The sequence below is a fragment of the Caretta caretta genome, chromosome 1 (assembly GCF_965140235.1).
Source record: "Caretta caretta isolate rCarCar2 chromosome 1, rCarCar1.hap1, whole genome shotgun sequence".
Taxonomy (NCBI): Eukaryota; Metazoa; Chordata; order Testudines; family Cheloniidae; genus Caretta; species Caretta caretta.
In genome coordinates, this window is record NC_134206.1 from 224,006,462 (window position 1) to 224,022,709 (window position 16,248).

Sequence of the window (16,248 nt, forward strand, 5' to 3'; positions counted from 1 at the left end):
ATTAATGGACTAAAGGAATGAAGTTCATCTGTTTGTTACTTTATGATCAAATTGCAATGCGTTTATTAAGAGCCTGGTTCTCCAAGTGTACGGAAGCCAATGAGAGCTGAACCTTTTAGAATTAGATCACAGATTATTAACATTTAATTTATATCCTCCTCCTCCTTTCTCCAAATCCCTTATTAAGCCTGTTAATGTAAAAGGATTGGATATATCCATAAGAAACAATTACAGTCCAAGTTACTTTGCCGGTCAACAGCTAATGTTGTCATGACCAGATCTGGATGTAGAACAGAGAAGTATGGATCGACCAGGTATGTGGACCTTTGCTACTATCTGGGAGTTTTCTTTGGACATTATGTCTGAACTTCGTTATTTGCCACTGATGCAAACCAGTCAAACTAGGGTTATCCTAACTGGGAAGTTAACAGTGTGATCATCAGTAGGTTCAATCGACCATTTCCCAGACTGAATGATCGTTTATGTGAATGATCTGGAGTAACAACAGGTGTGCTTCAGGAGTCCAGGATTGTATCCATATGGTATCTCCATAGAATATTGACTCCTTTGCAACTCAGTGAAGTTGAAACATTGAATTTCTTGCAGTTGCCACCTGGATCAACAGTGGATCCATATTGTTCAACATCTCTGCCAAAAAAAACTTAGTAAGTCCCTGATTTTGGCTGATCCCTTTGAAAATACCTTGTTGATGGCTGCCTGAAGCTTGTACCCCTGGTCTTATTCCTTTCTTGTGAGGCTGCCAGTTTGGTCTTTTGAGAGTTGATGATAAAACCATGTTTCTGGGAGTTTTACTGTTCTCTCCATAGAGAGTTTTATTGGAATTTCTGGCAATTGATGTTCCAAACGAGATTATCAAAAATAGTTATAACTCAACTCCTCTGTTGCAGATTTTCTCTGTCCATGGTGATAGGAACAGTTATTAATATCCCTGGCACAGTTGACAGCCTAACAGGAGAACCTAATATCTGTACTAAGAGGGTTCAAAACTAAACCTGAAAAATTTCCATTCACTTTGCGCGACAGGAATGTGAGATACAGTTCTTTAAGAGCTACATCCCCTTGGTGTATGCTGGATAGGGAGGACTCATCCTGAACTTTCAAAATCTAATAAATTTGTTGGGGGCTTATTGTATAAGACCACTCTTATTACTCCAGCTTGTTCAGGACCACAAAATACTACCTTTTGGGCTTTTGCCAATCCTGCTTCCATCAACCAATGAGAAGGGGCATCCCAGAGATTGGGATCACCAGGCATGCAGTCAAAGGAGAATTACATTTTTTTGTATAATCTCAGTTTTATTCATTCTTGTTGCAGTGCCTGTAACCCAACTGCACACAGATCTGTGTCCGGCCTAACACAAGACCAGCATTGAAAGCATTTGCCCATAAAGCTCAGCATACATTTTTTTTAGTTAGTTAGTTTCTTTAGTTCACTACATTGCTACTTTTGATGTTCAACTAAATAGTCACCTCTGATTCTCAAGCTGTCCCCTGAACACTAATCCCTCTTCCCTCCAACAGCAGCAGCATGCAATGTATATCAATTACATGTAAAAACATGTGCACAATTTATCTAACAATGTTTTTTCTGCTCAACTAAAATTAAGTTTTACAAAAACTCCATATGCATATCTTTATTTTGGGTTTAAAATATTACACTCATTAAAGCCTTCTAATTAATACAGCAACAAGTACAGCATTGGCAGCATCAATGCGAGATAAAACTACACCACACAATCACTGTGTCTCAGCTCTGAACTGTGAAGATCACCTTAAAGGGAAAGAGGATAGTTTAGTCTCCAGGACTCATTCCATGCATGGTCCCTTTTACTGAGACTTTCTATCAGTATATCCATTTATTGTAGTAGGCACACATTCATGTTTCAACCACCGCTACTCTAGGTTTATTGGAGGACCCTAGTGAGTTAATTAGCTGGAGCAAATTTAAATCCGTCTAGGAGATCCGAGTACTAGAGCAGGTAGATACCAACTTGAAGCGCATTCAGTTCATAACAGTTTATCTTTAGAAGGGTAAATAGAATTCATAATTAATTAAAGATAACTTAAGTCTTCCTTTTACAATTACATTTTCTATTTGCAGCTCCTCCTGGGGAGACACTTATTCTTCCTTCTGGGCAAAGTCCCCTCACATACACAAAGCCCAACGGATCAGAGATTGTCAGAGATAATAAGCCAAAGTATACTCTCCCTGCCTCAAACCTCTATAAGTGCCGATTTGTTAGACGGAGAGCCCCCTTCCACAATAGACAGTCACCCCGACACACAGGTTTGCACCACTCACCTGTCAAGTTAAAAGTAATTTAATAAAAATATTTGGACTTTGTAATAAACATCAGCTTAGATTTTTTAAAAAAATATCTTAAGACAATATTTTTCACTACTTATGTACTTTGCCCAACATTTAAAAAACCCTTTACACTTTTCAATTTGCAAAAAAGGAGCTAACTCTAGCTTCTGTGGTTCCCCTCCAAGCCCATTTGCTTCCACTTATACACCTTTGCTGTTGGCCATATTAACTCAAATGATACCCCAGGCATCCAAAAGAAAGCAAACTGAGGCTGAATATGTGAGATATCTTCCGCAGCTGAATCAAGACATTCCTGCACCAGTAGTGATAAGATACATACAAACAGCATTCAAAGAAACAAACAAACCTGCCTTTTCAGGAGTGCAAAAACTATTCAGGTGTATCAGTATAACCTTGATGTGGGGGTGAGGCGAATAGGTGGTCAGAATCTGAGTCCTGCATTTAATTGATTATCTTTATTAACATTATTGCCAAAATGTAGCTTAAAGACTTTTCTATTCAGGTACATTCTCTGAAAAGCAGCTTTGTCCATGTAATTGGACTCTAAGATTGGTAGGGATATATGAGTTTAGCGAGTAGGGTCTACTGATATTTCTAAGCTTCATTTTGACTATACTGCATACTTTTCATTGTTATGTTAGCGCATAGTTCAAGTCCTGTAAAGCAAGAAAATTACTAATAGTTCTTGGTTAAAGAAGCGGATTATATACATACTTGCAATTTAAGCCTCAGGTAAGAGATTCAGAAACTGGCTAGGAAGCAGAAAGAATTTAGAACTCTCAGCGTTTAACAGGTCATGTGACCCAAAACAGTTTGTAGAATGGTATAATCCCTAGTTGTCTCTTTCTTTTCAAATGAAAACTAGAAATATGACAAAATAACTTTTGTATAGAAAGTACTCAAAATGGAAGAATATTTCATAAAATACAAGAGGATGAATATAATTTTCTCTGAATTACCCTTAGCAGAAGACGTGACAGTGTCACACATGTCCTCTCTGCTAACATATGTATCTATTTGTAATAAACCTGGAGAAAAATCATCAAGATTTCTCAATTCTAAGAAGAAATAAAAATTATTGGTTTGATTCTCAACCGCTCATAAACAGAGCTCAGATACAGTTCAGTGTGGTCGATGACAGGGACACTGTATCGGGGTGGTTACCCGAGCCTGCTCTGTGGGGCTTGAGAGCCAGGGCTGAGGGCAAGAAAAGCTAGGCTGATTGGGGAAATAGCCGCAGCTGGGCCATGCCCCAATCAGGCCACAGCTGGACCTATAAAGGGGCTGCTAGGCTGAAGCTCAGCCAGAGTCTCTCTCTGCATTCAGAAGGGGAAGGGCCTGGCTGCAGGGACCTGAAGGAATACCTAGATTGGAGCAGGGCTGAGGGGGACAGGCCAGGGGAACAGGGGAGCTCCGGCCTGGAAACCCCCAGGCTGCGAGGCCTAGATTAGGGCCTATTAGGTACTGGGGTTGCAAGGGGGCAGCCCACGGGTAGACAGAAGTAGCAGGTTCAAACCCCTTCGCCTGTGATGAGTGGCTGATGTACTGCAGTCTGCCCAGGAAGCAGAGCTAAGTGAGGACTGGCAGTAGCCAAGACTGAGGTGAAGTGGGGATAGTGGGTGTGGGGGGTTCCCCTGGGTGGGGAGACCCCGAGACTGAGGGGTTGCTGCAAAAGGGGCAGCACCCCAGACAAAAGGGCACCTGCAGAGGTTCCCTCTACATATTTGGAATTCTCCAAAGCAAATCCGTGGCACCTTTAGTTTCACTTTATGCCTTCATAAGTCATGCATTTGGGGGACCAGAGAATCCAACCCTACAGAGTCTTAATTCAGGCACTGATTTTTTTTTCCCACTGAGTTTTTCACTGCTTTGGCTATATGTAAAACACATGTAAGTAAGCTCTATTGCTCTGACAGAAGATAAAGAGAAGTCATAATATATATTGTATAAGCAGATACAATGGGAAAGACCCCTTGGTGAAGACAAAGTTTTTGCACTAAAAAATAATTTCAACAAGTGGAAATACTGTTCTGTGCTAAGTATTATGAAATCAACCTCTCAAATCCCACTTCAATTATTTACTCCACAGTACTGGAAAGAATTGTTTTAAAACACATGATGGGCCACATGTAAAAGTAAAAACAGAACCACAGTAATGGAGTAAAAATTAAGCACAAAGGGAAAGCACTTAGTGTATAAACGTCTTAGACAGAATCATGTGTGAACAAGGATCCATAAATATAACAGAATATAAAACAGGTAATTAAATTATTTAAAATGTCAAATGTCCCCACATTCAAAGACCCCAGATGAATATAATTAAAGATTTTAATAACTCCTGTAAAATAACAAGGAAAATTTAATTAAAGTTCTCTGTTCCAGGATAACAACATTATGGGGCCAATCTTATTCTCACTGAGTCAATGGGAGCTTTGCCATTGACTTCACTGGGCAATGGATCAGGTTCCATATACAAAAAGGATAATAAAATCTCTTCAATGGTCACAGAACAAAGAATCTGGATAATTCATCATGCACTGATAAAATACACCCATACTCCAAAGATAGTCGATTGTGCTTTTGACTGAATAACCAGAACCAACATATTAGAACTGATAACTCATTTTCATTGGGTTACATTTACTGGTTGCCTTCAAAGGGGAAACTGGCCATGATGGCCCACCCCTGGTCTCCTCTCTCTCTGCACCAATCACACACACTGGCTGGCACTGCTCCTCCCTGGTTCCCAGGAGGGGAATCTTCAGAGATGGAGGTAGAGATCATATACCTCCCACGGAGCAGATACCGTCTCTCCAGTTGTCCTTATCCTGCCATGGACCCAAGCCAAGGCATCCCACCCCACCCTAGGACAATGGCAGATGGCATTACAATGGCCATTTTGGAACCCCTGGGCCTTTCCAACAATGCAGGGACCGCAATCCAGAACGTCATGTTCTGTGGCATCTGAGTCCACAGCACTTCCATAGCTCAGCTCAGAGCAGACTCTGGTACAGAGGCCGGTGCCGAACACCAAGAGCCTTCACCTTGAGACCCATCCAGTGCTGAGGGAGAAGAACAGTGCCCCCTACCAATACAGGCTTCCTCCTCTTCTCCTATTGAGGCTATCCCGGGAACAGAGAGATCACCCTCTCAGGATAAAATGAATCAGGAGCTCCTCAAGATAGTAGTTCAAAACCTAAGGATCCAGGTGGAGGAAACCAGGGAGTCCTATCATGCCTTAATAGACATTCTAATGGCAACAGACTCTTCAAGAGTGGCATGGCCCCTGAATGAGGCCATTATGGATCCCACCAATGAATTATGGCAAACCCCAGCATCCCTTCAGCCGCTGACAAAGAAAATTGAGAAGAAGTACTTTGTCCCGGCTAAGGGTTATGAATTGCTTTATACACATCCACCACCAGGATCTCTGATTGTGTCAGCAGTCAATGAGCAAAAATGACAGAGGTTACGAAGGCCAAAAGGCCAAGGATTCCAAAAAATTAGACCTTTTTGGTAGAAAGGTCTACTCAATTGGTGGCCTCTAACTCAGGATTGTGAACCAGCAGGTGCTCCTGAGCAGGTACGATTTTAATTCTGGGGACTCCGTGCTGAAATTTAAGGAATTGTTACCCCAAGAATCCAGAAGAGAATTTGCAGCTCTCATGGAGGAAGGCAAATCAGTGGTGAAGGTGTGGAGGACTCTGCAGCTTGATCTATGGCCTCAACGGTGGCAAAGTATAGAAGTTCATGGCTTCAATCCTCAGGCCTGCTGCATGAGGTCCAACAAACCTTGCAAGACCTTCTTTTCGAGGGTACCCTGTTTTTTTCTGAGCAGACAGACTCCAAACTACACAGCCTGAAGGATTCAAGAGCCAACTGGGAGTCCCTAGGACTTTTTACATCGACACCCATGAGGACACATTATAAGCCTCAGCCGGCTACTCAATTCTTCATGCTTCCTGCCCGGCAGAACTACCACAGGAAAAGAAGCATGGGCCTTAGGAGAAGACCTCTGCCCTGATCCTCATCTGCGTCCATGCCTGCCCCCCCAGACACTCTGGTGGATCCAAGCAGACCTTTTGATAGGATGCTTGGAGACAATGTACCAGAACAGATTTTGGATCCAACCTCTCCAGTTTCTGTAGACCATTTATCTCATTTATATCAGGCGTGGTCCCATATTACAACAGACCATTGGGTGCGAAGCACAATAGCAGTGGGCAACACCCTTCAGCTCAGTTTTTCCCCTTCCTCCCACCCTCTCCCCATCCCTCTTCAGGGACTCTTCTCATGAGCAATTTCTAGCCCAAGAGGTGCAGTGGTTCCTAAGAGTGGGAGCTCTGGAAGAGGTTCCACTGGAGTTAAGGGGACAAAGGTTCTACTCCCAATATTTCCTAATCCCGAAAGCCAACGGTGGTCTAAGACTGATTCTGGACTTGTGAAAGCACAACAGATACATGAAGAAGCAAGTTCCCCATGGTGTCCGTGGCTTTATTCATCCCCTCCCTGGATCCAGGGAACTGGTATGCTGCCCTCAATTTGAAGTATGCTTTCTTTCATATCTCGATCTTTCAGGGACACAGAAGGTTGGGTTCATCGTGAACCATGTACACTATCAATTTGTGGTTCTCCTGTTCAGCCTGTCAGCAGCCCTTTGGGTGTTCACAAAGTGCATGGCAGTCATTACAGCCTGGTTGAGAAAGCAAGGGATTCAGATCTACCCTTACCTTGACGACTGGGTGGTCACAAGTAAGACAAGGTCCAGGTAGAGTCCACTCTAAAGCTAATCGAGTCAACATTCCAGGACTTGGGTTTGCTGATAAACGTGCAGAACTCTTCCCTCTCCCCATTTCAAAGGACAGAGTTTATCAGGACGATCCTCAACTGCATCCAAGCCAGAGCCTTCCTCCAGAAGCACAATTCCAAGCAATAGTGATGCTTATAGAGAACATCAGGGATCACCCCATCACGACAGTAAGGAACTGCTTGAAGCTCCTGCACTATGTGTCCTCATCCACCTATGTGGTTCATCATGCGAGACTGACTCAGACCTCTCCATGCGCAGCTGCTATCTGTATTCTCATGAAACTGACACCATTTGGACACAGTTATCACAGTTCTTCTGTCAGTGATTGCCTTCCTCAATTGGTGGCGAGACCATTGAGGGTGAGCGAGGGAGTCTCATTCTCAAGACTCCAACCATCAGTGTCTCTTGTTACAGACACTTCAGCAATGGTCTAGAGCCCCTGGAGCTGTCTTTTCCCCTCTGCCTGAGAAAGTGGGAGAGGAGATCCTAAGTCGGGGGAGGCGGGGGTGGGTAGGGGGCTGGGGGGGTCAAGAACCCTAGGAGGAGCAGAGGTGAGGCAGGGGGCTGAACTGATGATGGGATTTAGGGGGCTGCCAGATTTAGGGATGGGGGAAGGGAGCCTACAAGAGGGCAGAATAAAACAAAAATGAATTATTTTAGCTATTTGGACCCACACCTGTGTCTAACAGGTAAAAAAGAACATCTATATGCTTGCTGTACCTAAGAGTTCTCCTCTACTACTAAATTTTAGGATTGCTTTTATTGTGTATTATTTGTTTATTGTTCTCTTGTTATACTGACATGTGATTAGTGCTATATGAATTATTAATAAAATATTACCAGGCTAATCTACTTTTTAAAGGAATGGGCCCATTCATGATCAGGATATTCTAACTTAGAGCCATCAAATAAGAAATTTTTAAAAATTGTAATTATTGTTTAAATTTAAGTCACTACTTAGATTAAAATTATAATTTATAATTCAGCCACAAAAAAGGAGGTCTTCTGTAGCAAGTGGCTTCCTTTTGTAACTCTGATTCTTTCTATAAAACTTAACTTTGAAGACAACTTTCCAGCACACTAACCCATTACATTTTAATGTACAAAAGTTAGGGTTTTTTAGAATCTGGGTCCCAATGCAGATTAATTCTTGAGATTTAAGGAAAAAAAACTTATTACACTTGGTTTTAGAAATAATTCCTTGGATGTGAGCATTTGTTGCTTCTTGGATACTTCCTTCCTTCTTCATAGCCTGCTCATGTGTAATGGTCTCATTTGCGGGATGGGTTGGAACACTTTATTCTAATCCAAGGCCATAGGTCTTTATAAACCAAAAACTCTTCCTCCCTCAGGGATATGTCAGGGGATGTGGTCTTTCCTGTCTCCTCTTTCTGAAAGCCTCAAAGCTTGTGGTATCTTATTAATTTCAGCATGTTATGTGTGATATTACACTGGCTACACATATGAAAAGGAAGTTATTTTCAGGATTTTATTTTTTCATTTTTAAAGCAGTTAAAACTTGGTGTCTTATAGGCACTTGGAAAGATTCTAGCTGATACAATTTTAAAAAAGAGAAAGGTCTCTTTTTAAAAAGGGTGATTATATAGAGTAAGCTGAAAGTGAGTGAGGACAGTTGTAACAGTTCCTAATATTGTATATTACTATACAAATTTAACATATAAAGGATTCTTCTTATTATTCTAAATTAGAACCAGATTTATGACTTTTAATAAGTTGTAACATTTTGAAAATCATAACAAAAGACTACTTTTCTTTCAGTTTTTTCTGTCATACCTACTCTCTTTTCCTTTTTTGGGTAATGAATATTATATTGGGATTTTCAAGATCTCTAGACAAGTTCTTGCTGAGAATTAAGTGCAGAGTAAATTAAGCCTTCCTCAGTTTTACTTACTAGCAAAAATTATTTTGGGACATTAAAACTTCAAGTTGACACACAATTCTGGGCTGTTATTACTACCACTTTTTGAACAGACACAGAAACTTTTTCAAGAACGAGGATATCTGTAAAAGTTATATTTTTTAGCTGCTTATCACAAACTACACAAGTTGATAAAATAGATATTAGATTGAAACAAAAATTAAAAAAAATCATTTAATTAGTACGTCCAGCCGTGAGTTAGAAATTACTTTGAACATTGGTTGTACAGAACGTTTATTGTAAGGAAAGAAATGTATTTTGTACAATTTCAAAATAAACTGACGCTTCTGAACAAGATTCTGTTTATGGATCTTTTCCTAAAGCACTTAATCATTGCTAACCAAGTGGAAATACTGCTCTGCCCACGTCCCCTGCTTTGAAGGACTTTAAACATTTTTTTAAATAGAAAGGAAGTGTACTCTTACACAGTGTATGCTACCCATTAGTGGGTGGAACCGGATCTTCCTCTGATATTCAAAGAAAAATGGGAATATGATCTCTCTGAACTTCAGCCAGTAAATGTAAGTAAAACCTGTGCTTTCTCTGAGGGTCCTTCTTGGAATCCCTCCCAAAGTTATTGCCATTAAGTATAGTTCATAAAGTATATTTTTCATTCTGACAGGTGCTCCAGCTTTGACCAGAGATCCGTTCACACTGGCTCTGATGTAGCCATCTCAAAAGCTACTTTTGCCAAATGATTTGGGGTTACACACATTTTCCAATTTGAATGGCAATGCAGACAGACTTCATAAATCTTGTACCAGGAATAGCTAGCTCTCCTTAACTGTATCCTTTCTCTACAGGCATGTGAGGCAACTGATCAATAAGTAAAACAAAAAACCCACTTATATTCAGCATTTTAACATTCAAGACTGGAATTCATTACGGAATGAATGGAAACTCCTCTTACAAGATAAATTGAAGGAAAGACTGATTCTGTCAAGGATATAATTTTCACTGTCTCCTTGATAAATATTTCAAGGATTAGATGCATTTGAATTTTCTTGTCTTATACTTAAAACTCTGCTTTGATTCAGAGACACTATTGTCCAGCTATTTTTAGTTTATATAATAAATGGCATCTCTCATGATTTCTTCTTTTTTCATCTAAATGTAATATGATGTGAAATTATATACAAAATGTGCATTACCATCTATAAACTGTATGTGTATATCTTTTATGCACTTAAAATGACTGCATTCTAGATGGTACATTATATTATACATGGTAACAATTAATAATGCATCATCTTTCAAAACTGATAGGCATTATCAGCTATAGTTGCGTCACAACTAATGTAAACTGACAATATATTAGGCTGACTAATTCCTAAAATGCACGAGAGAACCCGTTCTTCATAACTGTGTTCAGAGTACATCTAATTAAATATCAGTGAAAACCTAAAGTCAAAAACATGTTTCAACAAAATGATTTTCGATTTTTTGTAATAATTGGATGAATTAACTTTTTGTTTCTGTTTTACAATAGACTACTTTCTCAAGCATTGAAAAATACAAGAAAGAACAAGCATGTTTTTTGATAGAAGGAAGGAGTACACTGACAAAGGGAAGATAAGAGACTCTCCATTTATCTCAATCACCTGGAATCCTAGGAAGATCTAGCAAGCAAAGAAACTGAAAATAAGTAGCAGAAAAGATAGCAAAAAGGACAAGAAAAGACAGAAATCAATTACGCCCTAATTCACAGCCTTTGCAATCTCATTGTCTCAGATGGGGATGAACAATGTATACATAAGGGAGAATTTGGGCCAAGATTTTAATATGAATTTTATACTGTAAGTTTCACAAGAGGTGAGATAGCTGTATAGTAGTAAGACAATAAAACAATGGGAAGAGGTCTCCATGAAGCAACTATGTCTATAAATTATTTTTTTGGGGAAAAAATCCATTCTTTCTGATGCAAATGGAAATCCATCTACCAAGGGATGAAATGGAGATGAGCTGCTCTAGATTTGCCAGATAAAAACATTCAAGGGATGTGTTAGTTTACCAAAACCTTCTCTTCATTCTAAATATCTTTTTATGATGTCCATTTTGTAGTGACTAGCTTCCAAATAAAAATGTAATAATACTTTTCACATTAAACTTTTAAATGACTTATGGAAAATAAAGTTCAGAAGACAGTTTAGATCTTAAAAATGTGAAGAAAGGAAGAGTAATAAATGATGTTTGGAGTACACAGACTTTTGTAAATGTTATGGCAAACAGGCTGTTTTCTCAGGGTAGGTTTTTAAGTTTGATGTCTTCACTGATCATAGTGAGTGCACAGTAAATGTTAACACAAGCAATAAATACTAAACTGACAATGGTTTACTATTGGGTCAACATCTTTTGAGCCTTTTGTAAAGGATGTAGTTAGTTGATTAATATTCTGTTTTTTGTGAAGTGGGAAAATTGCTGATACTATATGGATTCTTACACTATTTACTTGTAAACCTCAGTGTAAAAAAAGATTTTAGTTCTGAATGAGCACAACACTATGATGGCTGATGAGAATTACATAGTGTTTACTTCTTGCAGAAGTACTGTAGCAAATCTTTTGCACAGATGTAGTAAACAGAATTTTTGGAATCCATTCTGGTAGCTGAGATGGTGCTTATGACTACGGGGGAAAGTTATTATTTTAAATATCTTCTTCTAAGCAGCCAAGTCATCATCTTGAAGGTTTGACTGGATGGAGGAACCGTCTGATTTTTTTTTTATTGCTTTTTGTATTTTCCAGATGGAAATGAAGATCTGTGGATGAACAATGAAAGCCATAGTATTCTTGGTGCCTAGGCAACGATTAGGATTAGTTTGCTAGCCAAATACTTCTTTCAATACTTTTAAAATAAACTAATGTACCTGTGATAAAATAACTGTTTTTGAAAGAGATGGGGGAAAATACACCTGCAAATGAGATGGAAATGGAGCCCTTGAGTCTCTTCATGTAGAACAGGGAAATATCATGAGAACTCTATAGAAGATATATGTAAGATCTTTAGTAAACTTTCACTTTTGATCCAGACATTCAACTATTTTATGCAAATTTCTGAATTTTTCTGCTGAATACAGCTTTGACAACATTTGTTTTGGGAAGGCCATATTTTCTAAACTACCAACAACTGTTGCTGACAGTGAGGATTTGTACTAGACAGATTAGTTGGTGGTCCAGGTAGTTTGTTTATCTGAGGTGTGAATTATTTTAACAGAGACTGATATTTTATGTGGTATCTTTTATTCCGTAATTGGCCCTTAGTGATTCATCAACGTAGTCAAGATACAGATGGGCTCAAACATGTTCTCCCCGGGTATCAGTCTCACCTTCCCTGTCAACAAACCCAATATTGCTAAAACTAACCTCCAGCCATAAGATAATGACAGAGAACTCATCCAATACTGCTCTTGGACTGATCAGCAAGTAATACTCTTGAAGTTATATGAATCTCTCTGAATTCCCACACTATTCCCAGCCTCTGCTGGCCAGGGAAGTAAGAGACCAAACACATGCTCTCTTTCACAAGACAACATGACTTTGTTACCAGTTATGTTCAAGCACAATGTTCTATTTATATTTTCAGAGCTCTAAAATTACAGGGTTTGATTCAGGTGGATTCAGATGGAGCCTCAGATTATGCTAGGTCCCCAAATGGCTTGCAGATATCAAGCAAAACCCTAAAAGTGGACTGTGCTGCGTGGAAGGAGGTGTGGCCAGAGGACAAATTGTCTCTGGACATCCAACAGGTAGCTTCTGCTGGCATGGTTCCTCTGAGCCACCACCACAACTCAAAATTGTCTTTCCTAACTGGTACCCATGGGGGAGAGTGGTAGTGCAAATATTTGCCTCCCGCGGAAGTGAATCGAGTATATACCATTCTAGAATGGACTTCTGTCCAGTTGGGTCCTAATTTTGCTCCTATTGAAATCAATGGCAAACTCCCACTGACTTCAATAGGAGCAGGCCTTTAAATGTTTACAGTCTTGGTACATCAACTTTCTGAACAAGATGAAAATACCTTTTCAGAATGGTGTCTGACAATGTGAACATAATACCTAACATGTATTAGTGTGCACACAAGAGAATAAGTAACTCAACAGTTATGGAGTGTGTTGCATACACAGTCTGCAAAACAATAATTTTATGTATAGAGATAAAATTGAATATGCTACACCTATTGGAAATTTTGCAGATGTGCATAATTGGATACAGTATTATGCCAGACAAATTATCCACAGTAGATGTGCAAAATCAAAGGTATAAAAATTGAACTGAGAACATTATAATTTAAAACTGATTTTCATGCTTAATAAATTTAATATAGTTCTAGCCACATGAATTTAAACCTTCAGCCACTATTATGCAAGAGTGACACTTACCCTCTTCTGTTCTTTGATATATTCCATCAGTTCCTCTCTTGTTTTTTTCACAGCTTCTTCCACAGCCTTTTCACTTCGTTTTTGTTCTTCCATTATTGCTGCCTTAACAACTTCCTGTAACAGAAAAGTAAATCTGATAACTGTAAATTGTATACATGTACATTTCTATATTTCAAGTATTTTAGGGGCATAGGGAAAAGTCTCTCAGAATTCATCCCATTCTTTCTCCCAAAGAATTTGTTAGCTGACTGCACTCTTCCTACAATCAGAGTTATCTCCAATATAAATATCTATCCATATGTCTACCAATACCTTCAATATTCTAATCCCTACATTATACAAAGGAGAGAGCTAGAACTAATCTAAAGCTGCATTTGTAGAAGTAAGTTTCTCACCTGTCAGCAAAAGGAAAGTATAATGAAGCAATTTTCAAGCATTAAATTTCAACAACAGGTAGGAGTACACTGCTTCCTACTGAGGTCAATTAGGGTATGGCTACATTGCAGTTAAACACCTTCAGCTGGCCCATGTCAGCTGACTCAGGCTTGTGGGGCTCAGGCTGCAAGGCTATAAAAATGCAGTGGAGATATCTGGGCTTGGGCTGAAGTCTGGGACCCAGAACTTAGAACTAGGGATGTTCCGACACAATCGTGTATAAGCCCCAAAATCAGGAACTAGTTTCCAAGACCTGTGGTGTCCTAGAGTATTCCAGGAGATTGCAAAGGAAGAAGAAATAGAACTGAAGTTGGGCTTGGGGGAAAATTGTATGACTCTGGATCAATTCTGATACACCACTGCAAATATACTACTGTGGATAAAGCCATGGACAGCCTTTTCAAACACATCTTTCCTTTCTAATACATCTTCTGTGTACAGGTTACAGACTTAGGCAGCAGTACATTAGCCCAAGTTTTCTCTCTCTCCACTCAAAACACACAGGCTGCATCCCAACCCAATGGAGCCAACCATAAAATTTCTAACAGTGAAACTCAGTCGGACAGGAGTTCTGGAGCACAAGGATGTACTGTACAGTAGCTTGTATATGGAGAAGAAAGAAATGCTAGCAAAAGAGTAATTTTGGATTTGCACTTTTCGACCTAATTACAAAACTATACAATAACGTTCACTAGATGTAATGCTGAACTATGTTTTAGGATTTAGAACAAACTTAATATCTAGTACTGTGCATTTGTTAAGCAACTGGCCAGACAAAGCTACAGATAAACTCACAGTATATTATCCACTGAACACAAGCGTGTTATAAAAAATTATGAACTAGGTTCAGGCAGATTTTAAGCCAGCTTCAAGCAGTGTAAGGCCTGGTATAGGGCCCTTGAAGACAGAAGTCCATCTTGAGGAGTGTGCATTGGTCAGAAGCAGCTTTACATGTCATCACAGCTCAAAAACTGGGTAGTGCACTCTGTGAAAAGGAGGTCTCGGAAGAGAGAGACACAGGACTCTCTACATGAATTAAAGATATCCTCTCCTATGTCCTTCCTGGCAAAAACCCAAAAGCAAAGGGCAACAGAAATACCACCTGTGCTCCTGTGAATTTCTACTTCAGCGCAAGGGAGCTAGTTGGAACAGGAAGGTGCAACTTGATCCCTAAGAACAGTCTTGGTGAATATGACTCTATATTTTGTATTTTATTCTAAAGAGAGCCCAGTAATGTAAGGAGCAAACTACGTCACAAACTTCTTACAGGACATCCCTTAAAAAGAGAATACAAAAATGAGTGTACTAACAAGAGAGCTGGTTGAAAATATTGCTTTTCCTCCGGAAAATTTTGGCTTTTTCGAAAGAAGAAAAAAAACCCCAAACTACTCCCCCACTTTCACCCTCCCCAAGTAAAAACAAACAAAAAACCCCCCACACCAAAATTTTTGGGTTGAAAACCAAAAATTTTGATTCAGAAATGCCACTGTAGTATCTAATGAGAGCTGTAGTTTGGGTGCCTTATTCCTTCATTCTCTTCTATGGGCTAGCCTTCCCGGCCAGATTACATCTCCCATGAAGCACCTAAATAAAAGTCTGGATTTTCAAATCTGCTAAGCACCCAGAAGCTCCCAATGAAGACAAAGAGAAATGCAAGTGCCTGCAATTTTGAAAAACAGACCACTTAATTAGGTGCCTAAATATGAATTTAGGAGCCTTTTATGCATCTATTTTTGAAAATCTTGGCTGGTCTCTCTCTCTGCACATGGACACAGACACAACAGAGTGAAAGTCAATGGGAGTTAGGCACCTAACTGCTGCTACTTCCTTTGAAAATTTTCCCCATTATAATCCATGCAGTGCATTTGAAGACAAATGTAAAGGTACAAGTGCGGAAGTTCTAAGTGGAAGCTGAGAAGTCATTTCTGTATCTTCCTATTAATGTTATTTTGAGACCTTGAAATTACCTCATTCTGTGAACTCAATTTCATATTAACTGCCATATGGACATTGTCCCTTTAGCTGCTCTGTTGAAATGTATTTGCCTTGAAATTCTGCTAGCAAATAGAACAGTGAATTATTTAAAATAATCTTATGGGAGAAGAAAAAATATGAAAAAAAATGTATCCTGAGACACAGCTTCATAGTGCCCATTTATTTTCGGTTACTGGATAATGCATAGCAAGGGGCAGTGCTTGATTTTGGTAGAGAATCACAATCACTTAGTGTTGCTGAGAGCATGGATGCAAAAAACGTTAGGATAATATTTAGTTTTGTGGGGACTTCCCAAGGCTGTTGAAGTAGCTACAGTAATGCTTTCTATATAAGCATTTTAAA

At 39.3% G+C, this 16,248-nt stretch overlaps 1 protein-coding gene across 7 annotated transcripts in view; it reads right to left on the reverse strand.

The window, feature by feature from the left end:
• The window catches only part of CCDC91 (coiled-coil domain containing 91), a 335,516-nt gene that overhangs the window by 52,201 nt on the left and 267,067 nt on the right, over nucleotides 1–16,248 (reverse strand). For all 7 annotated transcript variants that reach the window (XM_048824193.2, XM_048824157.2, XM_075121017.1 and 4 more), the window contains one exon: nucleotides 13,477–13,590. In XM_048824193.2, coding sequence (XP_048680150.2) covers nucleotides 13,477–13,590 — 114 coding nt within the window. The remainder of the gene's footprint in view (nucleotides 1–13,476; nucleotides 13,591–16,248) is intronic.